General features: G+C 37.2%; 1 protein-coding gene across 6 annotated transcripts in view; it reads right to left on the reverse strand.

The window, feature by feature from the left end:
• Positions 1-1,958: 1,958 nt before the first annotated feature.
• TBK1 (TANK binding kinase 1) overlaps positions 1,959-22,607 on the reverse strand; it is a 29,421-nt gene continuing 8,772 nt past the window's right edge. For 3 of the 6 annotated variants that reach the window (XM_056342086.1, XM_056342088.1, XM_056342089.1), the window contains 16 exons: positions 22,438-22,598; positions 20,409-20,519; positions 18,452-18,631; positions 16,754-16,950; positions 15,472-15,530; positions 14,207-14,298; positions 13,671-13,772; positions 10,941-11,019; positions 9,950-10,071; positions 9,746-9,822; positions 9,351-9,390; positions 7,040-7,141; positions 6,856-6,952; positions 5,711-5,817; positions 5,296-5,367; positions 1,959-4,492 (listed from right to left, as the gene is read on the reverse strand). In XM_056342086.1, coding sequence (XP_056198061.1) covers positions 4,441-4,492; positions 5,296-5,367; positions 5,711-5,817; positions 6,856-6,952; positions 7,040-7,141; positions 9,351-9,390; positions 9,746-9,822; positions 9,950-10,071; positions 10,941-11,019; positions 13,671-13,772; positions 14,207-14,298; positions 15,472-15,530; positions 16,754-16,950; positions 18,452-18,631; positions 20,409-20,519; positions 22,438-22,598 — 1,650 coding nt within the window. In that variant the 3' untranslated portion in view covers positions 1,959-4,440. Of the gene's footprint in view, positions 4,493-5,295; positions 5,368-5,710; positions 5,818-6,855; positions 6,953-7,035; positions 7,142-8,257; positions 8,420-9,350; positions 9,391-9,745; positions 9,823-9,949; positions 10,072-10,940; positions 11,020-13,670; positions 13,773-14,206; positions 14,299-15,471; positions 15,531-16,753; positions 16,951-18,451; positions 18,632-20,408; positions 20,520-22,437; positions 22,599-22,607 lie in introns of those variants that run through there. The other 3 variants (XR_008822392.1, XR_008822391.1, XR_008822393.1) reach the window with 3 other exon arrangements.

The raw sequence follows: 22,607 nt of genomic DNA on the forward strand, positions 1-22,607 counted from the left end.
CAGGATGTGGAGCGACAGGGTTGATGAACAATTCATCTGCACATTTACGCAGATGATTCCAAAGAATGAAAGTGGAAAAAGAAAAAAAAAAGTGAAGCCTTTTCACCTGATTCCTTGAAAAATTGCAGACTGCTCCTGTCTGCTTAAATCTAAAGCTGCTGTAGGGCCGTCACCGCCGGAGCAGCACACGAGTGCAGCAGCACTGTTGTGTCAGTGTCATCTTCTTCCACCGTGAGCTAGCAAATGTGCCTGCCAGACAGAGCCGCGGGCTCACCTAGTGCGGTGCCAGGCCCTACTCTCCCCGGCACGGCACGGCCGGGCAGGCTGGCTCACAACCAGCGCTGCAGCCAACAAACCCCAACATGTAGCCGCAGGTGCTGAAGCAACCTGCACACTGGCAAGGGGCGAGCCAGCAAGAGCTGGTGATACACCGCAGCAGGTTGCCATTAAAATGATCTGCCTAGGTTTCTTAAAGCAGCTGGTCTGAGAAATGCTTCCGGTGGCCAGGCAGCAGTGACAGAACCCACACCTGGATGGGAAGGCTGTGGAAGCCCAGCTAGTCAAGCCTTCACTCTGTGTAAGTTTTGAGAAGCAGAATACAAGTCCATACAACTGCAGCGTGCCCATGGTTGTAGCATGCCAGCATCTCTACCAGTTGCCGTCAGTGTTCCTTGTCAACAGGAACCTAAGTTCTCCAGAAGATGCACATCTATAAGTACAACTGCTACTGGCTGGGCTTGTACCAGTGTCAAAAGAGACAACTCTGCTGAGGGATGGTAGCCCTACCACATTTTTGTGATCAATGGAACACATTGAAAAAAAAAAAAAAAGCTGTTCAGAGCACAGAAAATTAAAAGGTCATGCAGCCTTGGCAACGGCAGGACCAGCCACCAGAGCTCCCAGCAGTTACCCTGTTCTTAAAAACCCTGTGCAACCGACCCTGTGCAGTTCCGGCACTTGACTCTCTTCACTACATTTTCCCAAATTTATTGTCTAGAGTTTTTTGTTTTGTGCACTACAATTTAATCTCTACTCCTCTCACCAGAGTCACGGTGGTTAACACTGATCTTCTGTAACAGCTTTTAGATAACTGAAGACTTTTGTCCCCCAACCCCCCTTCCAATCTTCTCTTCTTTCAGCCAACCAACTCCCATTATTTCCCAGTCCCCCTTCTGGTGAGTCTTCCAGACCCTAGCCATTCTTTTTTTTCTCCCCTAACTTATCTTCAGGTAACCAGTATCTTATTCTTATAAGCCAATTTTGAAGTGCTCATCATTGAGTAGGTCACAGGTAAACCAAGTTTCCCTCTGCACAGAGCAGGGTGAGCGTCCACCCCACCGATTTTCAGGTCCCTTGCTAGAAGCCATCACTGGCTGAGCTAACCAAATGTGGCTAGCCAAACTAATTTCCATGCCCCCCCGGGAGGGATTTCACAGTTACAGCAGGCTATGCAATTACTCAGTAATAAATCTGTGTTTAATTTAACCCAAACAAGTTTATGCAATGGCAGTTTATTCCACATCTCCCCTCTTCTAGGCTTCAAGCTTAATACCCCATTCAGCCTTTTTAATCCTTGCCATAGTATTAGATCCAAAATTACTCTAGCATTACCACTTCTACAGTGATTAACTAAATTAGTATTGACTGTTCCACACCGAGTAGAGAGACTAGGAATTTTGCTACCATTACAGAGAACTAATATTGTTCAGAACACAGATCAGCAGAGTGGTCAAAAAATAAATAAAAAAGATTAGTGGCTCTACCATACAGCCTGTGCTAGTGGTGCTAGTGACAGGAGAACTTTTCTGGAGAGCCGGCTAATGCAAGCTAAACTGCGATTTGCTGCTACAGGTTTCAGGCTTTGTATTGTACTTACAGGGAAATAAAAATTATAAGGTAGTACTGAAATTAACAGGAAGTGAAATTATGGAAAGACACAGTACACACCAGACAGTAAGTGGCTGATGATGTCTTTATGCCATTAAGTCATTCACTCATGCATTTTCACAATTCACATGAAGACAGGTTTGTTCAAGTAACAGATAATAAACATACTAAGCTAAACCCCCAAAACTGTAAACCAGCTTCAGGAGGAAGAACCATGTATTACTTTCTATTACTTCTTTTGGCAAATCAGTAGGCATGACTGATAGAATCAGGACACTTAGTTTGAGCCAAAAAAATGATGGTATTATACACTATGCTTGCTTTGACTTGAAAAATGTATTTGCTTCATAAGAATGTAATCAGTAGATTATGAACTGATTCCTTCAAGTTCCTTAGCTACTGCTTAGTTAAAATTGCTTCAGAAAAAGAAATTTTAATAAGATTAAGATTACTGATGTATTTAGCAGCACTAAACCCAGCAATGTTTAAAATGAACATAAAATATAACAAAACATTTTCAACCGTGTAAAAGAATGCCACACATACTTCAATATACAGACTATATTACTACTACAATTAATTTTTTTCAGACTGCTTCAGTATAAAGAAGTTGAAAATTATATATTCCAACTAACTCTTGATTCCTTTCAAGATTAAGAACCTTTGAAACAAAGTGTTACAAACTTACCATTGGAAAAAAACAGAAGTTATGCACAGTTTGAGAGCCCAGTCCTTTTAACACTTACGCATGTATTTAAATGACACTCAGTGAGACTGCAGACATGAATGAACAAATGTGTAAGCAGGCATTAAAACATTCCAGTTAGACATGATTCCGTTATTTTAAAACAAACAGTTAAGAATGCCATGGCTAACCAAGGAAAACATGTAACAAACTGCTGCACGCCTTTTGCATAGCTAGATTTTTTTGGGGCAAAGCTCTCAAAGAAAGAAGCTGTTCATGTGGGTATAAAAATATCTGATCTGAATTCCCTTTTAATATTTGACTCTCACCAAGAACACTGGAAAGCAGGTCTTGGACATCAAGGCAGTGAATTTCCTCTTCTTTTAACAATAAAAGAATCAATTATAAATTTCATAAGTTTCTAATCAAATATTTTTTAAAAAATTCAATGAAAACGTTTTATATTCTGACCCGGACAGATAAACAGGGAGTAAGCATCACAAAACTCAGATGCTATTACAGGTTACTGCTGTTTAGTTTATACCTAAATGTTTTACCATTAATTGTAGAAAATTCTGGAGTTGGTGTAGATCATCTTGCAGATGTAACAGAGCAATCAGAAGTACTACTGGACACCACTGAACATCCATGACCAAGTTTCCACAAAGAAAGAATGAATCCCGTAATATTTGCATGCTCTTCAGCTGAAACAAGTAAGTACACCTGTAGTATCCAAGTAAAGTGACAAATGTTTTCTGAGTTTTTGTTTGTTTGTTTTCCTCTTTCTTCTTCCTACACATACTGGAGCAGACTGTTTTATTCTGCATCTCTGCAACCTGATCATGTAGTACTTAAAGTAGTAACAACTGATACTGGAAAATAAATACATAGTCTTACTAAATTTTCCACCTAAGTTTGATATCTCAGTCAGCAGCAGGTGTGGTCCCTTTTCAAGATCCAGACCAGCAATTTATTTTTCCAATAATCAGTTACCACTGAGGCATGACACTATCTAGTCTGCTGACTGCCCACAAATTCTCCTTAACCTTTTAAAAAAATTATGCCTGCAAACAGGATTCTGAAAAAGCTATTTTAAGAACCCGCTTCTCTTGTGGTGAGCAACATGATTTCAGGGCAATTCTGAAAATGCTGTACTCTGAAAAAGGAATTTTTACATTCTGTCTGACAACCTGGAGTGCAAAACTTCCATATACAGAGCAGTCAAATGATTACAGGTATCATGGCACCAAATACAGAGAGGAACTTAAAAAAATATCGTGAATTTGTTTTCTCAAGTAAAAGTGAACTAACAGTTTGGATGTGAAGGAAAGAGAAATGCATTTCCATTCTGTCCTATCTGCGCTTTTAGTCCCTATTCACACTTACTTAAAAAGATCTCATTTAAAACAATTGTCATGTTCTGTGATGATCACAGTCATTCAGCTAGACTCCAAAATACTAGTGGTGGTTAAAGGAAATCCAAAACCCCTTTTAAAGACTATTCATGATGCTTAGAGTTCTGCAAGTCTTCTTGCAATAAAGACTAAACTGCATTCTGAAAAACGGGCAATATTCAAAGCAAACAAAAATGTCAATTTCATCAACACTTTTTCCTTTAGGACTTAGTCAGAGATCCTCCAAGGGGCTAAATTCCCTGCCAGCAGTAATTCTATCCTCACATTGACCAAAAAAAGATATATATTTCTTTTATATTTACATATTATACATATTTACATTTTTTTAAATACTACAGTTGTAGAGGGAAAAAAAACCTGGACAGAGATTTATTATCCACCTTTAAATGTCCCAACGTTATTTTTTTTTCTCCTTTCAAAAAATTTACAAGTCCTCTTCAGGTCTTTTGAAAGCTAGATACAGTCCACGTTCCGCAGGCCACCATCCATAGTCAAAGCACCAAATCTAAAATGAAAAACCAGTATATTCTTCAGTGAATGACTAGATTATAGAATCAATCCTTAATTCATTATAATTTATTTATGGGGTTTGCCTTTCCCTTGCCACATGCCAACACACATATTTGTATCTAACTTTGTATGTGAAAAGAAGATGGAAGAGAAGATGCTATGCTCCAAGTATGGGCCTGGGGCTGGGGAACAAAACCAAACCATTACAGTTTGAAGCTAAAGAGCTCCACCAGAAATTTACCCTGAAGCTTTCAGGAAATCATTATTTTATCATCAACACAGGAAAAATGCAAAGTCAGTCTGTATGTGATAACAACGTTACCCTCTCAGGACTGTAAGAAATATGTTCGCCTCTTTCTCTTCACTTAATTTAAGTGATCTGAAAACTGCAAAATCATTCATTCAGATTGGTATAATTCCACAGTTGTAAAAATTACGGCTAAAGGTGAGGAGTTAAAAGATTGCTTTTAAAAGTTAAAAGTGTTGCACAACACTTGATTGCTGCAACAGTATTGTGTTTAAATTCAGAATTAATCTGTCTGTGCAACAGGTATTTTTGTTAGCTAAACATAAGTAACATGAAACAAAAATGCCCCAAATGCTGTGTCAGAATGATTTTACAATAATGTTTAGAGGTTTTCAATACTTTTTGGGTTTTTTTTTGTTACATCTCTGATCAACAGTTCAAAATATATTTACAGTTAAAGAGATTACAGAATCGTCCCTTAGTTTAAGTTCAAATGTACCAAATTAAGCCCATTCCTATTATCAGCCCAAAAAGGGAAAACAACTGCTTGCCTTTCCAAAATGTGATTGTTCTCAGCCAGCTCTTTAACAACCCCTTCCATTTCCTCTTTTAGTTTCTTCATACTGTAGTAACAAGAAGTGAAAGAAAGGTTACAATTTTTATAGGGACAGTTACCTGCCATGATCACTCACCACCACAAAGCTTTCAGCAACTTGTCATTACATACTAAAATAAGGGACAGACAACAGGTTGCTTATTTATTAAAAGTGGCAGATAATAGATTACTATTGTCTCCTACTCACTTCCAAATCTGTACCGCCACTGTAGCAACATAAAGCTTTTTCTGCAATATAAAACTCTTTCTATTAATACAGGAATCACTAAGTCAGCTGTAAATTCGGTTTTTTCAATTCGCCTGTACAACAGGTATAGAATATTACATCAATCCAATTATGAAATTCTTACCCAAGAGTCATTTCCACTAATGTGTTTGAGCTTGGATAGACTGTGTTCATTGTATGTTTCATCCCACTAGAAGCTGCAAACATTTTCTGCGGCAGAGCATCTTGTAACTGAAACAGACAAAAAGGAAATCTAAGTTGCAACATAAGTTGTCATATGTACCTTGATGTCCACCTTAAAATCTTTCTTTAAATTTGCCAGTGCTATGATGCCTCATAAAATCAGTACATTAGTAAAGCAGCTGATATTCTCCAAGCTGAGATTATTGACATGACCTATAATTCCCTGATTTGTTCCATCTTCTTAACTGTCTTATACTTTCATAAGAAACTCTTAAAAGGAAGAATTATCTATGCGTTATGTTTGCAGATATCCTAAGGCAACAGGATCCTAATCAATAACTGATTTTGGTAGTGCTACTAAAATACAAACAAGTAACAAGTGGAATGCTGCTCTCCATCATTCCTTAATTGTTTTTACACCTGTCCGGTGCTTTAATTTAAATTTATTTTATAAAGAATAATAATTTTACTGCATGAAAATGCTGTAATTCTCTCAGTTTTGAGGTAATTCTGCTAAGTTTGCAACCAGCAGAGTTACCATCCAAATTTTAACAAAGTATTTTCTTTCATGTCACCAGCAGCATTAGTTTAGCATGTATCCTCAAGCACATATCCCCTAATCTTGATTATGGGACTAGTGTTTTTATGCTTCATAAGAGTATTAAGATAATCCTCTGGGTGCTCAGATACCATTATGATAATAGCAGTTACCCAAAATGCTTTATAATGAACTCACATCCATTTGCATATTTTTGCGGGGGAATGCTAACACTACAAAAAGCCAAAAACAACCAACCAAAAAACCCCCAAAGCAAAACACCAAACCCACCAAAAGAAACCAAAAACCAAAAAAACCCCCACCAAATTCCAAAATCAAGTCAGGACTCAAAAAATCACACCACTTTCTACATCACTCTGACATTAGCAATGAAGCTGTTATAGACCAAATACTATATCCATACAGCCCTATATTTTAATACGACTGCATTAATGTAAGACTCGCTATAAACAACACTACTGACATTAAACAATATGGAATAGTCTTTTATCTATGCAAAGACTTTACATAATTTTGAAGCATTCTACCTCATTTATATAATCCTGGTATTTGGACACCTCTTCTTCAATATCAAAACACTGGTTGGTAAGAGCCAGTAACTGCTTCCTTGTGTGAAGCATTTTCCTAAAACAAAAAAGTTTTCTTTTAAAAGCTTCCTTTGTAAAGTGGTGCAATGAACATTACCGAATACTAAAGAAATTAATAGCTTGCCTTGTCCAGTCCTCAGCCTTGCCCAAAAATGTAACATACTTGCTGACACATTCATCTTTGAATAGAGCTATGGCTTTCGTAGCATGCAAATACAGCTTCTGCCTGCAACACAGAAACAGCCAAACAGTGTTATACTGCTTTCAAAACCCTGTCCCTCTATACTAATACTTTCTGAAACATGGAGAAGAGGTATGTGGACTTAAAATCCCTTCAGCCACCTTTATTCATGCTGCAACACACTGCATGAGCTGACAGTTTATATTGCAGAAATATTCCCTAGCAGGGAGAAAAAAAATCACTTGAAGCATTTAGTTGCAATTATTTTTATATGAACAAACGATCAAATGTCTTCTTTGAGTCAGTATTTACCTGAGCAGGTATATTTAAGGAGAAGGGATGCTAAATGGAAAGGACAGAATTCCTTATTATTTCTTATTTGCCTTCTACATATACTTGGAACTTCCAGCATATTGAATAATCTTTGTGCTGAGTAATACACATGCAAGAAAAAACCCAGGATTTTTGTGTCAGCTTATATTTATGACAAGAGAAAAACGCAAGCCCATAAGGACAGGAAAGCAAAACAGAACCCAATTCTGGTTAGTGCTGCAGACAGTAATCCCAGTAACTGCCTTACCATGCTATGCATTGCACCAGTAAGCGAAACTAAGGGGTGCCAGGACACTACAGTCCAACACCTGCTTCTGGTATTTCATTAAGTCTTGCATGATAGCTATTGGTTAATCACATTCTGGCTAGAGTGTAGCTGGACTGTCATCAGGCACGCACACCTATCATTCAAACAACAAAAAAATACCTAAACTGAGTGCTGCTCCCTTGTCTGTCTACTGGTAAATATAACAAAGGCCAGCCCTCTGTTGCTAATGGCACACAGTTCTTAACAAAAACCATTGCCATTTCTCTCTGGGGTGAATCAAGTAAAATAAGATGTAGTTAGGAATTCAAAGATATCTGAACATTCTCAAGGAGAAATTTGTGGTAGAAAATATACCAGTATTCAAAACCATGAAAATCAAGCCTATTTATTTAGAGTTATTCACTATTAATGCAGGGACACAGTCTGAGTAGTAGAAAAAGCCCTAAAGTTTCTTTAATCTGCCCAAGGGAGTGCAGATTTAAAATGAGCTATGGACTGCATCCCAATGTTTGTCTGTTTTTCAATCTTATCCTTAAAAACATGACAAAATTATCACTCACATTATCTCTCACATTAAGTTCAGCCCCTTGCTGTTGCAGGCCAATAACGCATCCAAGTCTCTTTCAGCGTATCAAGATCCGTCTTACAGGTTTTCAGCCCCTACTGTCCTTTATCTTAAGGCAACCTCACCTCCACTTGGCAGTTGCCCCATTTAGCTTTCACTATGGAAAAATCAAGTGGCATCGCTGTGAAAACATCGGTAGCTTTCTATCTGTGAATGAAGCCACACTAGTGGTAGCAACAGCAAGAACATTTAGAAAATTACAGAAGCAGTGTCTAAATATAGCACACAGCAAAGTCTAGGGAGCAACTCAACTGGCTGGCCACTAGGAGAATAACTTAATTACTTAAACATAAGCATCTAGCATTATTTGAGATGCACAAGGATACCCTGCCCTGCTTCTGTCTATCCAGAAAGGTGTAGGTTTCCCATTGGTCTTGTGTCCTACCTCCCAGTCTAAGAGCATGTCTCAGGTACCTTAGGGCAACTTAGATAGTATTAGGCACTTGCATATGAGGAACTGAACTGATTCTGAGACAAGTACAGCAGCACCAGCAGAGCAGCTGTTTACAGTTGCTCGAGAATTAGTCAAGTGTTGTTAGCGGAGTCTAGACACTCAGGTTACATACAGACACTTAATGTGGCCACCTTTCATAAGTGACAGTTTTAAACAAGCATGGAGAACTGCATAAAATTTGTATGCTGTATTCCTGGGAAGATTAAATCATTCTAGAATTTCATTCCACTAGCCCATATTTTATTCATCTGTAAAAATTATCTCCACGTTAGTTACAAAGTCACTTCACTCTTACTGAGGAAAAAAACCGTATTTTCTATAAGACAGTTATGCCCAGAAAATGAACAGGTATTTCACATCTACATTTAGAAGTCTATCAGTGAAGGAACTCCACTGCCAGGAAGTTATCATATACTGGCACCCCTATGTATTTAGGATATTTAAAGGAATTTTTTTTACAGAGCAATCCTAAAGAGGTTATAATTTACAATAAAAATCAAAAGATTATTGGCAAAAGCAACTGAATGACCTAAAAGCAATTATGTTATTTCCCAAAGGTAACTTCAAAACTTACTTGTCAAACTTGTGAATTTGTTCTTCATTATAAGGAAGCCCTAGGATCAGAGCAGATGACAGACATTACCAGTTTAATTCTGTTAGTTGTATTTATGTAAAACTCCACTAAGTTTACCCATTTCCTATATGATTTTCTTCTATTTTGATAGGTAAAAGTGGTCATGTACTTTTTTTTTCCTCCACATCTCCAGCCTTGCAATTCAAATTTATGATTAATAGTGCTGTTTCATTCATATGGGCTTCAAGGCAGTATCTCACTAAGACAGACCTACAGACGTATTCACTGTTGCTAACTCACTCTCCATTCCTACCACAAATAGCCTAGTGGAACAAGGACTGACCTGTCTTTTACATTACAGTTTATATTAAAAGCGAATCAAGTAAGTTACTTACTTCGTTCTGCTTTGTCTTTTTTGAACTGATAATAAATATCTGTGATGGAACATAGCAGCGCCTGCAGCCTTTCTGGACTAGAGTGACAAAGGGAAGAAAATTACATATTTTATACATAAACTTAAGTACCTATGAATGAGTTTTATGAACTACAACTCAATGTAGAATTCAATACATATTAAAACAACTAATACAATTACTCACTTTCTGTCTTTTGGATGCATGCCTTCCTGATTTGCCCAGGTGTCAGCCAGTAAACCACTGGGAGAAAGTTTGGCTTTGATATCTTGAAGACTAGTTTCTATTGTACCCTGAGAGCTGGAGAGCTAGGTAAGAGCAAGAAAGTTCAATTTTACCACTGAGTAAAGTGAAAAATTACTTGAGGCTGAAAACAGACTGAGCATGTTAATACTATAGAGCCATTTGTTTCACTGACTTCATTAAAGAAACATGCCCAATTATCCACCTAGGCTTTGCTAAAAGCAGATAAAGCATGACATTATTAAAGAATAATCTCTGACACTGGTACTTCTGTTAGTTAATATTTTTCTTTCAACAATTAGTTTCAATCTTTCATATATTCCCCATGTATTTCTACACTTGCTTTTTTGGTTTGTTAAGAATTTGTATAATGACTATACACATAATTCATACCTTTCTTTCTCTACAGTTCATACAGCCTTCAAAATAAAGATGCACTGATCAACTTTTTCTTTTAGAATGGAGAACTTTGTACCTGTTCCCAGGACACCAGTGTGTAAAGTTATTTTCAATTTTTCCTTACTTCTCTGGATACACAATGCAAATTTCAAAGCAGATCACTCTGAAGTGTGTTTGTATATGAATCACTTTAGAAAACCAATGAAGTAGTTTAAAATTCTTTAAGGAAAGGGGAAAAAAACTGCAAAGTAAAATATATTTCACGGTTATAATTTCTTACTTGAGTATTTTAGAAAATGAGAATGTATTTTCAGGAACTGATTATTTTCACTACACTAAGCTAATAAAAGGATTTGCTCTGTTTTCAGAAAGATATCCACATCTCACTGTGAGCATTTTAACAACCTTAAGCAATCTAGAAATTACTTTGAGAAGTCAGGGTTGTTATTCACAGAAACACCTGTGTTATTGTGCATTTGGCTTTTTCTTTAGAAACACCATTTTAAGCATGATACAGGCTTTGTAAGATACTTACACGTAACAGTTTTGTGTGTATCTCTGAAATTTCATCCACTTCTGATGCTTCCAAGTTGATCTGCATCAAATTCTCATATCTGACCACAAAAAAAAGCACAGTTAAAAACCAAAACAAACAAGCAGTGAATACACTCAAAATGTTCCTTGAATCTAGACTGTAACAATAACTATGTTTTCTTTTACATGAATTACAGTATTTCCCAAGCAGCAACCATGAAACACTGACAACTTTAAGTGGCCATTAGTAACGGAAACATTTTACTTATGAAAAAAAAAATCCCTTCATTTTTTTCCTACATTTGAACTGTTAAAAAGAAGTTTGAAACTTCCATTCCTGACTTCTTTATTCTATTCTCATTACTTGTACTTGACAGGCAGTAGAAAACTATTTCCTCTCATGGAATCATTATTAAAAGGTTACCAAACCAAAGTTACTTAAAGTAGTCAATGACACACAACAAACTAATACTCCCATGCACCAAAATGCTTTTCTGTGGAAACTTATTGGAAAGGCTCGTTACCAAAACCTTGGGTTGGTTGAGTTACCAGAACCCTTAAAGGCTGGGTTAGCACCATCTGTTCACAGTGATACTTGCCATTTGACCACAGCTCAAGTGCCAAATAAATCATTTGGGATGATAATTTTCCTGTTGAGTCTCAGGCACATTTCATTTTTAAAACCACCATAAAACCCATCTGCTTTCAAAATATACATACTTTGCTTGAGTTCAATACTTTGTTTAACTTTTCAAATAAAAGTTTTGCATTGCCATGCTTTGAAGCACAGCCTTGAAAAGGGAGGACAAACAAGAAGGTGTGTCCTTTGCTAATTCCAGAAAAGTCTTCTGAAGTCAAATAAACCGAAAATCCTGACCCTTCATAAGAGGCTGAAAGACCATGTGCAAACACTTAGCAAATTTCTGTTCACATGAGAACGACTCCAGTTCACAAGTGAAGGTAATTTTTTTCAAATCACTGCTCTGAGATACTGCGAAATGCACTAGTCACAAATCAGAACCTGCAGCAGTTTCTTCTGAGCTCTAAGTGGCTTTCATCTCTGGGGACCTGGCAAACTGCAGGAAGAAGCTATCTGAACCAAATATGGAACGAACGAAAACTAGTCCTGTGAACTAGCGTAAACTAGCTTGAAGAAGAGTCTGGATTACAGCCCTGATGATTTGTAACTAAGCTACACAGGTATACTGTTACCTTGCTAGTTATCAGTTTTGCTGGTTTCACTGTTGTTGTTTCTTTGTTTTTAAAGCAAGTATCTTAAAGCCCAAGTGTGTCAGTGTGTATATGTTTGGCATGCACAGAGCAAATCTGAGAAATCCTTCAGTATCCATAATTCTGACACGCAAGCTGTTCAATTTGCACATGCATAGCAGCTTCAACATCCTTAAGTCTACTGTGCAGACCCAAGGGCTCTCTATGTGTGCATTAACTGCCTGGGGGCATCTGCATTTTCAGAGCAGTCTGGAAGCAAGGTTAGGGAATCCTACGACCAATACAGCATTTGGTGGACACTGGCAGCAGGTTGAACAGGAAAACAACTACTCATAGAAGAATCCTATGAAGACCTGGGCTTTAACGCTCATATCAGACTGCCTAAGAATAACAAACCTTAAAGATGGAGCTAATGCTAGTTTGTGGAGAGACTGCAAAGATACTTCAGGAGTGGAAAAGAATGTGACTGAGAATTGGACATTGAGTGGGACTCACAGGTGAAACAAAGGTCAGGAGAGAGAAAAAAATGAAACTTTTAGGAAGAATTCAATGTGCAATCCCATCTCCTACAGACAGCACTTGACTGAAAGAGGTTGGTCAGAAGAGTCTGACCACTGGAAAACATTTCCTTCTTTGAGATGGAAGACAAGAGAAATAAGTGTCTTCTGTGGTCTTTGAAACTTGGAAGTCTCCTATGCTAAAAGATAACAATTCTTTAGTTGCTCCTTATTATAAATTTTGCCAGTTTTAAAGAAAGCACTCTAAACCACTTTCTATTCTACAGATCTAAATGGATCCATATGGGCAACAGTACGATTCTGAGACACAGACCTCTGCCATTTGAATTAACCAAAATAGACAGAAATAACACAATAGTCGGGCACTTAAAAAAAAGTCAGGAGTAGAATTTCCTGTGCAGTTTACTTTCTGCATCCCTGTGTCCACACACTGTGATCTAGTGATACCCTAATACAGCTTTGGTTTGGTTTTTTTGGGGGGGAGGATTGAGGTTTTTTTGCAGCTGCTCTATGTTATATTTCAACATTAAAATTCCTTCCATGCAGAAAATACTACAGTCTTAAAGCTGTGAAAGGGTCAGTATTTAAAGTCATCCTTAATAAACACACGCAAGCAAACTCAGTGACAAAAGCATTAAAGCACTAATGGAAGGAAAGGTACTTGATTCTTTGTCCAGGCTTTACTACAGCTTCTAAAGTCAACAACAGCAAATGAACTGAGTCAGAGAAGAAAGGGGAAAAAACCCACGTATAATTACTACTCAATAGCAATTACTTGTTCCTGATAGGTTAAGCAGCAAAATTAACACTCTAATTTGAGTAAAGTGTATTACTAAATCTGCTTAAGGTACTGCCATCAGCAAATCCATGCCAATTCAGATCTAATTTTTATATGCAAAACCTCTGTAAATAAATATAACTTAAAATACTACTGTCATTAAAGATAATGAAAAATCAATGCATTCAGTAGCGCTCCTACTCACATTTTCTCAGCTTTCTCAATGTTTCTGCTGCAGAAATCCAGCCTGATGACAACTTCTGTCTTTTTATGAACCACTTCATTGTAATCATCCTTAATTATTTCACTGAAAAAGTGAAGCATTAATCTATAACAAAAGCATTCAACTGCCGTCTTACCAGCGATCAGTAATACAGTAATATACCTACAGCAATAAGTGCTAGTAAGAATTGCTTTGTTAGAGATGCATTAGCATAACCCTCACATAAAACTATCTTGTGCAAGCTGCTCAATTGTACCTGCAGGTCACCAGAGGTTAGACTTAAACTATCCCCAGAAGAAAGTGAAATTGCAAATACCTAAACCTTATTGTCAGAAAATATTATTTTTGTTTCCTTAATGACAGAAAGAAGGAAAAAATTCAGAAAGCTTGTTCATATTCAAAGAGTAAAGAAAACCTCCCAAGATACTGGGAGATTACAGAATTATGTATTGATAATCAAGGCATATCTCAATTAAAAAACCCCAAACAACCACAATGAAATTCAATCAGTTGCTTACATTAGCCATCGTATTCCTTTTCGCATCAGCTCCTGGTAAAGTAGCAAAGAAGTGGCAACTCTACAGGCATAACATACGATACCTGTTACTGCCTGTAGAAAAAACAATCAACATTGTACTAATCTGACATTTTCTTAACTGTTGTTTCATGTCAATTAATCACAACAAAGCAACACAGATTAATAAAAGAAAGAGAAATATGAAGGTGGTAGTTTAAAATGCATAACTTTGCCCGAACTTTAGTTGGTAGATAACCAAACACTCATTATGGAGGCAAAGCTAAACATGGTAGTGAGTTTTTCCAGTTATGCTGAAATATCTATTAGGGATGAAAATAAGTCCCTCATAAACAAGAAGGACACCACTTACTCTCCAGATTTACTTTCATTTCTGGAAAGTTACAAGTGCATTTCTTCAGTAGTTTAAGAATTAAACACATACATTAAAAGAAACTTGTTAAAAATGTCACATTTTTAAATTACAAGGCTAAGGACTCTTCATTCACTTAATTCCACTTAAAAGTTTGCTGCATTATTTCGAATTGTGAGCAAAGATTCAGAAATGATAATTTGCAACATTTTAAATAAATACTATCAACTGATGACCTTCTGTTTATTAATTTTAAAGACTTTTGTTATTCAAAGACATATGCTTTCAGGACTACCATGCCTGAATACAAGGCTTCCCAGCAGCCAGTGTTTTATAGGTATAGTATAAATAGCAATCACAAAGTCAATGCATGGCAACACGTATGTTCAGCAGTATTAGAAAAATGACCAAAAGAATAAAACACCCTCTACTTGTCTCCCACAGATTCTGAAAATTTGCAAGAGAGACAACAGAAATTCTGCTCTTCTGCAGACTTAGACACTCCTCTTTATTGAGAGAAAGATGAAAGTTATTTTTCTTATGTTAAGTTTTGCACCATCACAGAGGACGTTACGAATCTTCTGGCTAGCTTCAGGACTCCCGAGTAGCAGACTCCTTTCCACCCATCACTGAATTGTGCAGTAATAAAGCACTCTTGAGTTTCAAAGGCTGTTTTTAGGGTTTGTTCTTTTTAAAGAATTATACTAACTTATTTTGCATATGAAGTATGGCTTTAATGTACTTTTGGAGCCTTTGTTAACAAATACATTTCTGTCAGTCATAATTCTCACTAGCATCTTAAAAATAGTTTCATTAACATTATTCATCTGAAAATCAAGTAGCTTTCATTTCAGTATCATTATCTGAGACAGGTATATAAAATCATAGTTACTCACTTTAGCCATACTGGCATCTCCATCCAAATCATAGCGTTGATGTACTTTAGGAAGTAAAACTGAAATATAACACAAACATATGTATTTTCTTATTTTCCATAAAAGACTTCAAAATTTCAGATTGTTTCCCCTCCCTACACTGTTTTTATGTGTAGCTACAGGGATTTTCATCTAATCTGTTACCACCAAGCCTTTTAATATCCTGTGGTTCTCATGCACACCTTCAAAACCAGCCTTTGTCTTAAACACTTTAAATAACTTGGTAACTTCAGCAAACAGTCCTTCATTTCCTTTTCCAGACTCACTTTTGAACACGCTGCACAGCACAGATTTCATGCAGGTCTCCACTAGCAATCTCTCTCCACTGAGAAAGCCCATCGTTTATTTCTGTTCTTCAGCTCTTATGTTTGTTCGCATGGGAGACTGTTCCCTCTTAGCTCATGGCTACTTTGTTTCACTGAGATTCTCAATGGCAGGACTTCACCCAACTGCTTTTCAAAACCTAGGGTAGCCTCTGCCAACTGAACCTCTTTTGTTCTCATGCTCACTGACTCCTTCAGAAAGCTCTGACACAATATAAAGGCCCTGTTGATCCTTCCACAAACAACTCACCTACCCACACTCTTTAGCACCTCTGTGTGAGTGTCAGCTGGCCCGAGCAGTCAGTACGTAGGATATACGGAAAAAACAACGCTGACCTCTCAAGTGGAGGCATGTCCTCCAGCTCAACTCTTACGAAAAAAGGCTTTGGCATAGAACCCTCTATAAGCCTCTCAATGATAAATGGAAATACAAAAATTTCATTTATTTTTTTCCTGTTCTGACTCTACCTTAACTTCTAAACAAAGGTAGGTTGTTAAGACCTCCTCTGTTAAATGAAAGGCTAACCACATTCATGACCAAAAAAAAAAAAAGCAAAACTTGAATTTCCACTTAATGAGTAATGGAACAAAAGAACCAGCTTCGAATTACATTCTGTGATGTTCCCTTCTAGTTGTTAAAAGTGTCATGCTTCAAAAAATTTCAGAACTCCATATACACCACTACATCTTAACACACAAATGCTCAGGTTCACAGCACTAGGAACATTACAAGCGGCTACTATTTCTGTAAAAATGAGCTGGATATTCAGCATTTTTGAAAAAAATTAGACTGCATACTTAGAACTTCACGTATCAACAGAAAAATTGCAAACACTGTCTCTAAGACGTAAGTCATAAAGCAATAAGCCAAACTATTTACAAAAGATAGCTATAAGAAAGGAGAAATTACTTTCATATACCTTCTTCATAGATTAATCCAACAATGTTCACAGCCTCCCTGCTTACTACAAAGATAGGATTCTCCTCAGTTGTTCTGGGGAAGTGCTGTGCCAATCTGCCAGGCTCTAGTATGAAACGCCGACCTTCATATATCAGTTCTTGATTCTGAGATGGTATTTTTGTCTGTTTGTAGACCAACTCATGAAATATAGCAGCTCTATAATACAAATGATATATTCAGTGTTAGACAGACTCACTACAATAGTTCAACAATTTAGATTTTGTATTACATAAATAAAAATCCCTTTTACTTCCGATTAATTAAGAATGGGTTTTACACATAAAGCATTCAACTTATAAGCAGAACAAAAAGCAGCACACTGCCTAAAGCTCCAGGTTGCTTTGTTACAAAAACAAATGCTGTTTCCTGCAAAATATCAAACTTCCTGTTCTACCTCTGATCTTCCACCAAAGCATGTCTGTGTAAACAAACTTGCTTTGGCCTGAAGGTCAGTAAAAACAGGCAACACCAGATGAGAGGAAGGAAGCATACTTGAGTTATCGCAGGCACACCCATTTCTTCAAAGGAGATGGATGGTGTCTCCAAAAGTCTGGTGGTTCACATGTCAAAAAGCACGCACCTTAAATTCAGCCTGTAAGCTAACAGACAGCTAGATTTATCTCCTAAAACAGGAGTAATAAGGAAGACCAAAGAGACTCTGATATTTTATTTCCAGCAATCAATGGATACAAGGTGTAAGAATTTATAATAAACCTTCCCCACCCCACTCCCCCGCTCAAAAAAAAACCCCACCCAAACAACAAACAAAACCTCCCACAAAGAAGAAAAACCTTAAGGACACTAACAGGAAGGACCAATTTGCCTCCTGTGCTACACTAGTGCACTGTCTCTTCTTAATATTACAGCTAGTATATAAATAAAGATAAATAATAATAATTTTTAAAAATAAAGTACAAATAGCAGTTTGAGCTACAAGCAAGTTTTCTCTGCAAAACCAGTATTTGAACTCTTTCAAAATACAAATGACAATAGAAAATAAAAATTGGAAAAGGCCAGGACTGTATTTACACATTTGATGAAATAACTGTATCTGTTCGCATATTAGAGAACAACACATGCTCTGTATTATCTGTAATAATGCAGAGAAAAGGCACTAATTTTTGTATCAAACTGTAAACCAGACTTTACAGCTTTTAAGATCAGCACTTTATGACCATGAAGTGAACTACATATAACCCAGGATCCTAAATTGTTCCAACTGCAATTTCAGAACCCCTGTGAGAGTTTTATATCAGACACAGATGATGTGCACATTTTTGTATTCTTGAGGACAAGATAAGAAAAGCAGTGGTTAAACACAGTTTCTCGAAAACTACTTTGTAAATAAGTAACATATACAAATGTGGGTAAGCTTGTATCGATTAAGAACACAGACACATTGTAAGATTAAGTCTGTGTTCTCTTGCTGATTAAGACCAAGTTTAAGATCAGTTGATTTGACCTTCAATGATTTTATTTTTATTTCTGGTCAACATGCTTCTGTGCACTGTGACTACACAGAAGAATCACAAGCTTTCACTCCCTCAGATAAACCACCAAGGAAAGGGTACTGAATTTGTAAAACTGGTTATCTGAGGTCACAGTAGTGTCTGCCTGAGCAAGAACAAAGTAATGAAAACACAGAGAGAACACTTACGTATTATAGCTGTGAATATAAACTTTGTGCAAGGTCATCTGCTGTAGTGAAAAGATGTGGATTATTATTCGATGTAGTATGTCACTGGTCTCTGCAAAGAACTGGTCAAATCCCCAGCATTTTTCCTGGTCTGCTTCAAGAATATTCGCAAGGACAGGTGTGAGCAGTACTTGCAGACCCCTAAAGGACACCAGGAATTGATAAGACTACTTGGATCCTTCTGCCTTGTAACCAATTGCAATACTTCGTTTGACTTGTCTCATGAATGAAAATCTATTATCACTTGAGGAATACGCCAGTGCTTTTTTTGTCCCCCTCTACTGAACAACAAAATGTTCAGTGGTAATGTTCACTGTTTTTCATTAACACAAATATTTTATCTCTTTCGTTTTTAGGGTCAGCTATCAAATTTTTTTTCCTTGGTATTTGACAAATTTCACGGGCATTGGAAAAATGGCATGCAATTTAAAAATTCTGCATTGTAGAGCTAAGGTCACCTTCTACCACTGCTGGGTATTTTACCCAGCTCACCCCACACACGACGGTTTATCATTTTGAAGGAAGCTACTGCCATTTATGGTTTGCTGGCTGAGCTGCTTGTGTGTGCACACTATGTTGCTTTCAATCAAAATCAGCTGGGTTAGCAAAGCCTCATTATTTAAATTGTCAACACTAACAGAATTCATCCCAACTGAGACAGGACTAAAAAAATACTCCATGCATGCAGCTCAACTGTTGCAAAGAGAAATATGCAACTATTGCCTTACAGTCATTACTGTTCTAGGAGAAAGGCCAGCTTAAATTTCTTGCATTTCTACTTTGAGAATCTGAATTGCCAGGAACTTTATGGATCCTACTCCGGTGTTCTCATGAACAACTACTTTAAAGTTTTAACATTATGTATATGTCAGACCTGAATCCATTGGTAAAACTGGTAATACTTTGAAGCAAGCTGCAGTGGCTTACAAGCACACTTGATGGCTCCATTAGAGGTCAGTGGATGCTGTGCTCAAACTCACTTTAGCACTAAACTTATAACAGCAAATACTGTTTAAAAGCTACTTGAAAAATATTATTGTGAACAGATGTTTAATGAAAAAAATCTGCTTGCTTTATTATTTCAAGCACTTCAATTATATGGAATATGCAGAAGAAACAACTGAGCAGTGTCATGAAAAAAAATATATAAATTGCAAGTTCTACACACTATAATGAATTGATTGATATAAACCAGACTTCCACTCTACACCCCTTATGGATCTACATATTTAGCTTTCAGAAAAGTTTGTTTCTAGAGTCTGTTCACAGAACAATTTCTTTCTCCCTTTACCATGAAAAAGCAGTAACTTTGAAGTACCGAAGAAGTCTCAGGAAGATAAACAGATAAATGGGTTATGGGAAGTGTTTTTAAGATCAGACTGAGATCAGACCTTCCATGGCTCTTCTCACTTAGTATTATGACATATGAAGCAAAAATATGATGATAAAAAAATTTAAAAGATACTATGAGACTATGTTAAAATGTGATATGATTTTTTTTCTGGCAAAAATAGAAGTCTCTGAACTGTATTTTATTATAATTTCCCTTCTGCTGCCTAATCTTTGTAATGTCTGAAGGCACATATTTTCCAAGAAAGGGGGGACCATCAATTCAAAGGTTATTACAACATCATACTCTTTCCTGAGGGTGAAGAATGTATAGTAATAATCTTTCTTCTACTCATAGCACTTCAGATTTGCAGATGCTCATTTGTAAATTAGCAGTCATAAAACTATGGGACAGATGGAAACAAAAAATATTTGACAACCTAATAGCAGACTGTACCAATCTACTGAAAAGTTCAAAGAAAACAACTGCAATAGACAGATCTCTGTTCCAAAGACCCCATCCTGACAAAATAACTGGAAAAGCCCAATCAAGCAGCACTGAGACATTTTGTGAGAAGTTCAAACTTACTTTGAAAGACTACAAGAAACAGGCATCTCCCAACTCCACTCAATTGGTCCATTTTCTGCTTTCTGTATTCCAGAAATAGCACCAGAAGGCTTTCCAGTGATTATTTTATACCTGCGATACATTATAAAAATACACTTTTAACTACTACCTCTTACACATACATAGGTCTAACAACTATTTCTCAAAGGGGTATCAATAATATAAATCTAAACAACAGGCTGGCCTGCATTTGTAGATGGTGCAGTAATTGGGAAGCTTTACTTACAAGCTGACAGTGAGTTGTGCTAAAATAGTACACAGTGAAAAGGAAACACTTCTGGCTATGTGGGAAAAGCAACTTTGTCTACCTCAGGTTTGGGAAAAATGTAGGAGAGATTTCAGGCATCACTGAAGGAAGCTGGTTTTTTTCACACCATGTTAATTGTTAATTAACACACATGGTTAATGTTAATTAACCAAAGATTTCCAAGGCAGTTCAATTTAGGCATTTACATGACTAACTTCTAGCATGTTCTATGGCAAGAGATGACATTTAGCTGCCACAAAGTCACTTGGGGATAAAAAAGGAACAGGAAGTGGGCTCTGAGAAACTACTTTAACTTGGAAACATCTAGCAATTTTGATACATTTTGGCATTGTCTAACTTTCTATTGAGCAGGCCAGAATTTCTCAAATTTCTCGTTAAATTAGTCAGGAGCAATAGGCTTTTTGCCACAGAAAATGTGAGTTGTGCTCTCTCTTTTTGGAGGACAAGGTACATACAAAACATATGTTCCTTGCTTACGTCTTAGGCAGATACGACAAGAATGCCTGTGGGATGATCAGAGGATGGGCAGTTTTTTAAACTAAGAAAATTGGAGTCAGCTTTGCAAGGAGTACCAGAACAGAGATGTAAATGGCTTATTAGAGTTCCTAAGTATCACCTTGCTTTATTTTTTTAAATGTAACACACAGAACAACAAAATAGAACTAGATTAAGATGAAACAGGAATCAATTCCAACTGACATGTCGTAGACAGAACTTCTGTTTCACATTCAGGAGTTACCCCTGTTATCTTCAGCCACAGCCCACAACTATGCTACCCAAAAAATGTCAGTCTCATGGGTAGTACATGCACTTCAAGATTGCCTGGGAATACAATCATTTAAAGGACAAAAAAAATTTGTGGCACTGAAATCCCCTTTCGTAATACCATCATCTTGCCTGAATATCTAATACCACACTGCAACAGACCAGCTTAGTGCCATGGTGAAGACATTGGAAAAAATCAGTATTTTGGGGGAGCTTGGATGCTTAATTCAGATCCTAAGGTACCAGTCAACTCCTTGCTGAAGAAGAATGTTTGTACCGGTTTTGGCTGGGATAGAGTTAATTTTCTTTGTAACAGCTCATATGGTGCTTATGGTCACAAACACAAAACAATGTTGGTAACACAGGGATGTTTTAGCCATTGCTGAGCAGTGCTTACACAGCATCAAGGCCTTTTGTTCTTCTCACGCTGCCTTGCCAGTGAGTAGGCTGGGGGCAGGGAAAAAGTTGGAAGGGGACAGAGGAGGACAGCTGACCCCAAAGGATATTCCGTACCATATGACATCATGCTCAGCAATAAAAGCTGGGGGCGGGAATTTGCCAGGGTGGCAGCTGGCCAGGGACTCAACCGGCTGGTGGTGAGCAATAGGGGATTTTTTGCATCACTTGTTTTTCTTGGTTGTGTTTTCCTTTGGGGTTAGGGGTGGGTTTTGTTGTTGGTTTTTTACTTATTAAACTGTCTTTACCTCAACCCATGAGTTTTCATACTTTTACCCTTCCAATTCTCTTCTCCATCCCACTGTGGGGAAGTGAGCAAACAGCTGTGTGGTGCTCAGCTGCCTACTGGAGTTAAACCACAACAAAGTCAAAGAATGCTTTTCCTGAAATATCTTCGCTATTTTAATGTTTACTACACATATGTAGGACTTCTTGACAAAAAGCATTTCATGGACCGACCTAATTTATGAACAGATAAAATTCTCCTTCTAAATTACCTACATCACTTCCTTGTTTCTACGAGGTCCTTCAAAAGGTCGGAAAGGCAAACTCCCTGTTGCAGCATGGTAAAAGGTCACACCTATGCTCCACAGATCAACTGTTGCTCCATACTTTTTCTGATGCTCTTTCCTCAAAACCGCTCGTTCATACATATCAGGGTGCTAAAGAGA

Source organism: Falco biarmicus, chromosome 5 (assembly GCF_023638135.1).
Source record: "Falco biarmicus isolate bFalBia1 chromosome 5, bFalBia1.pri, whole genome shotgun sequence".
Classification (NCBI taxonomy): Eukaryota; Metazoa; Chordata; class Aves; order Falconiformes; family Falconidae; genus Falco; species Falco biarmicus.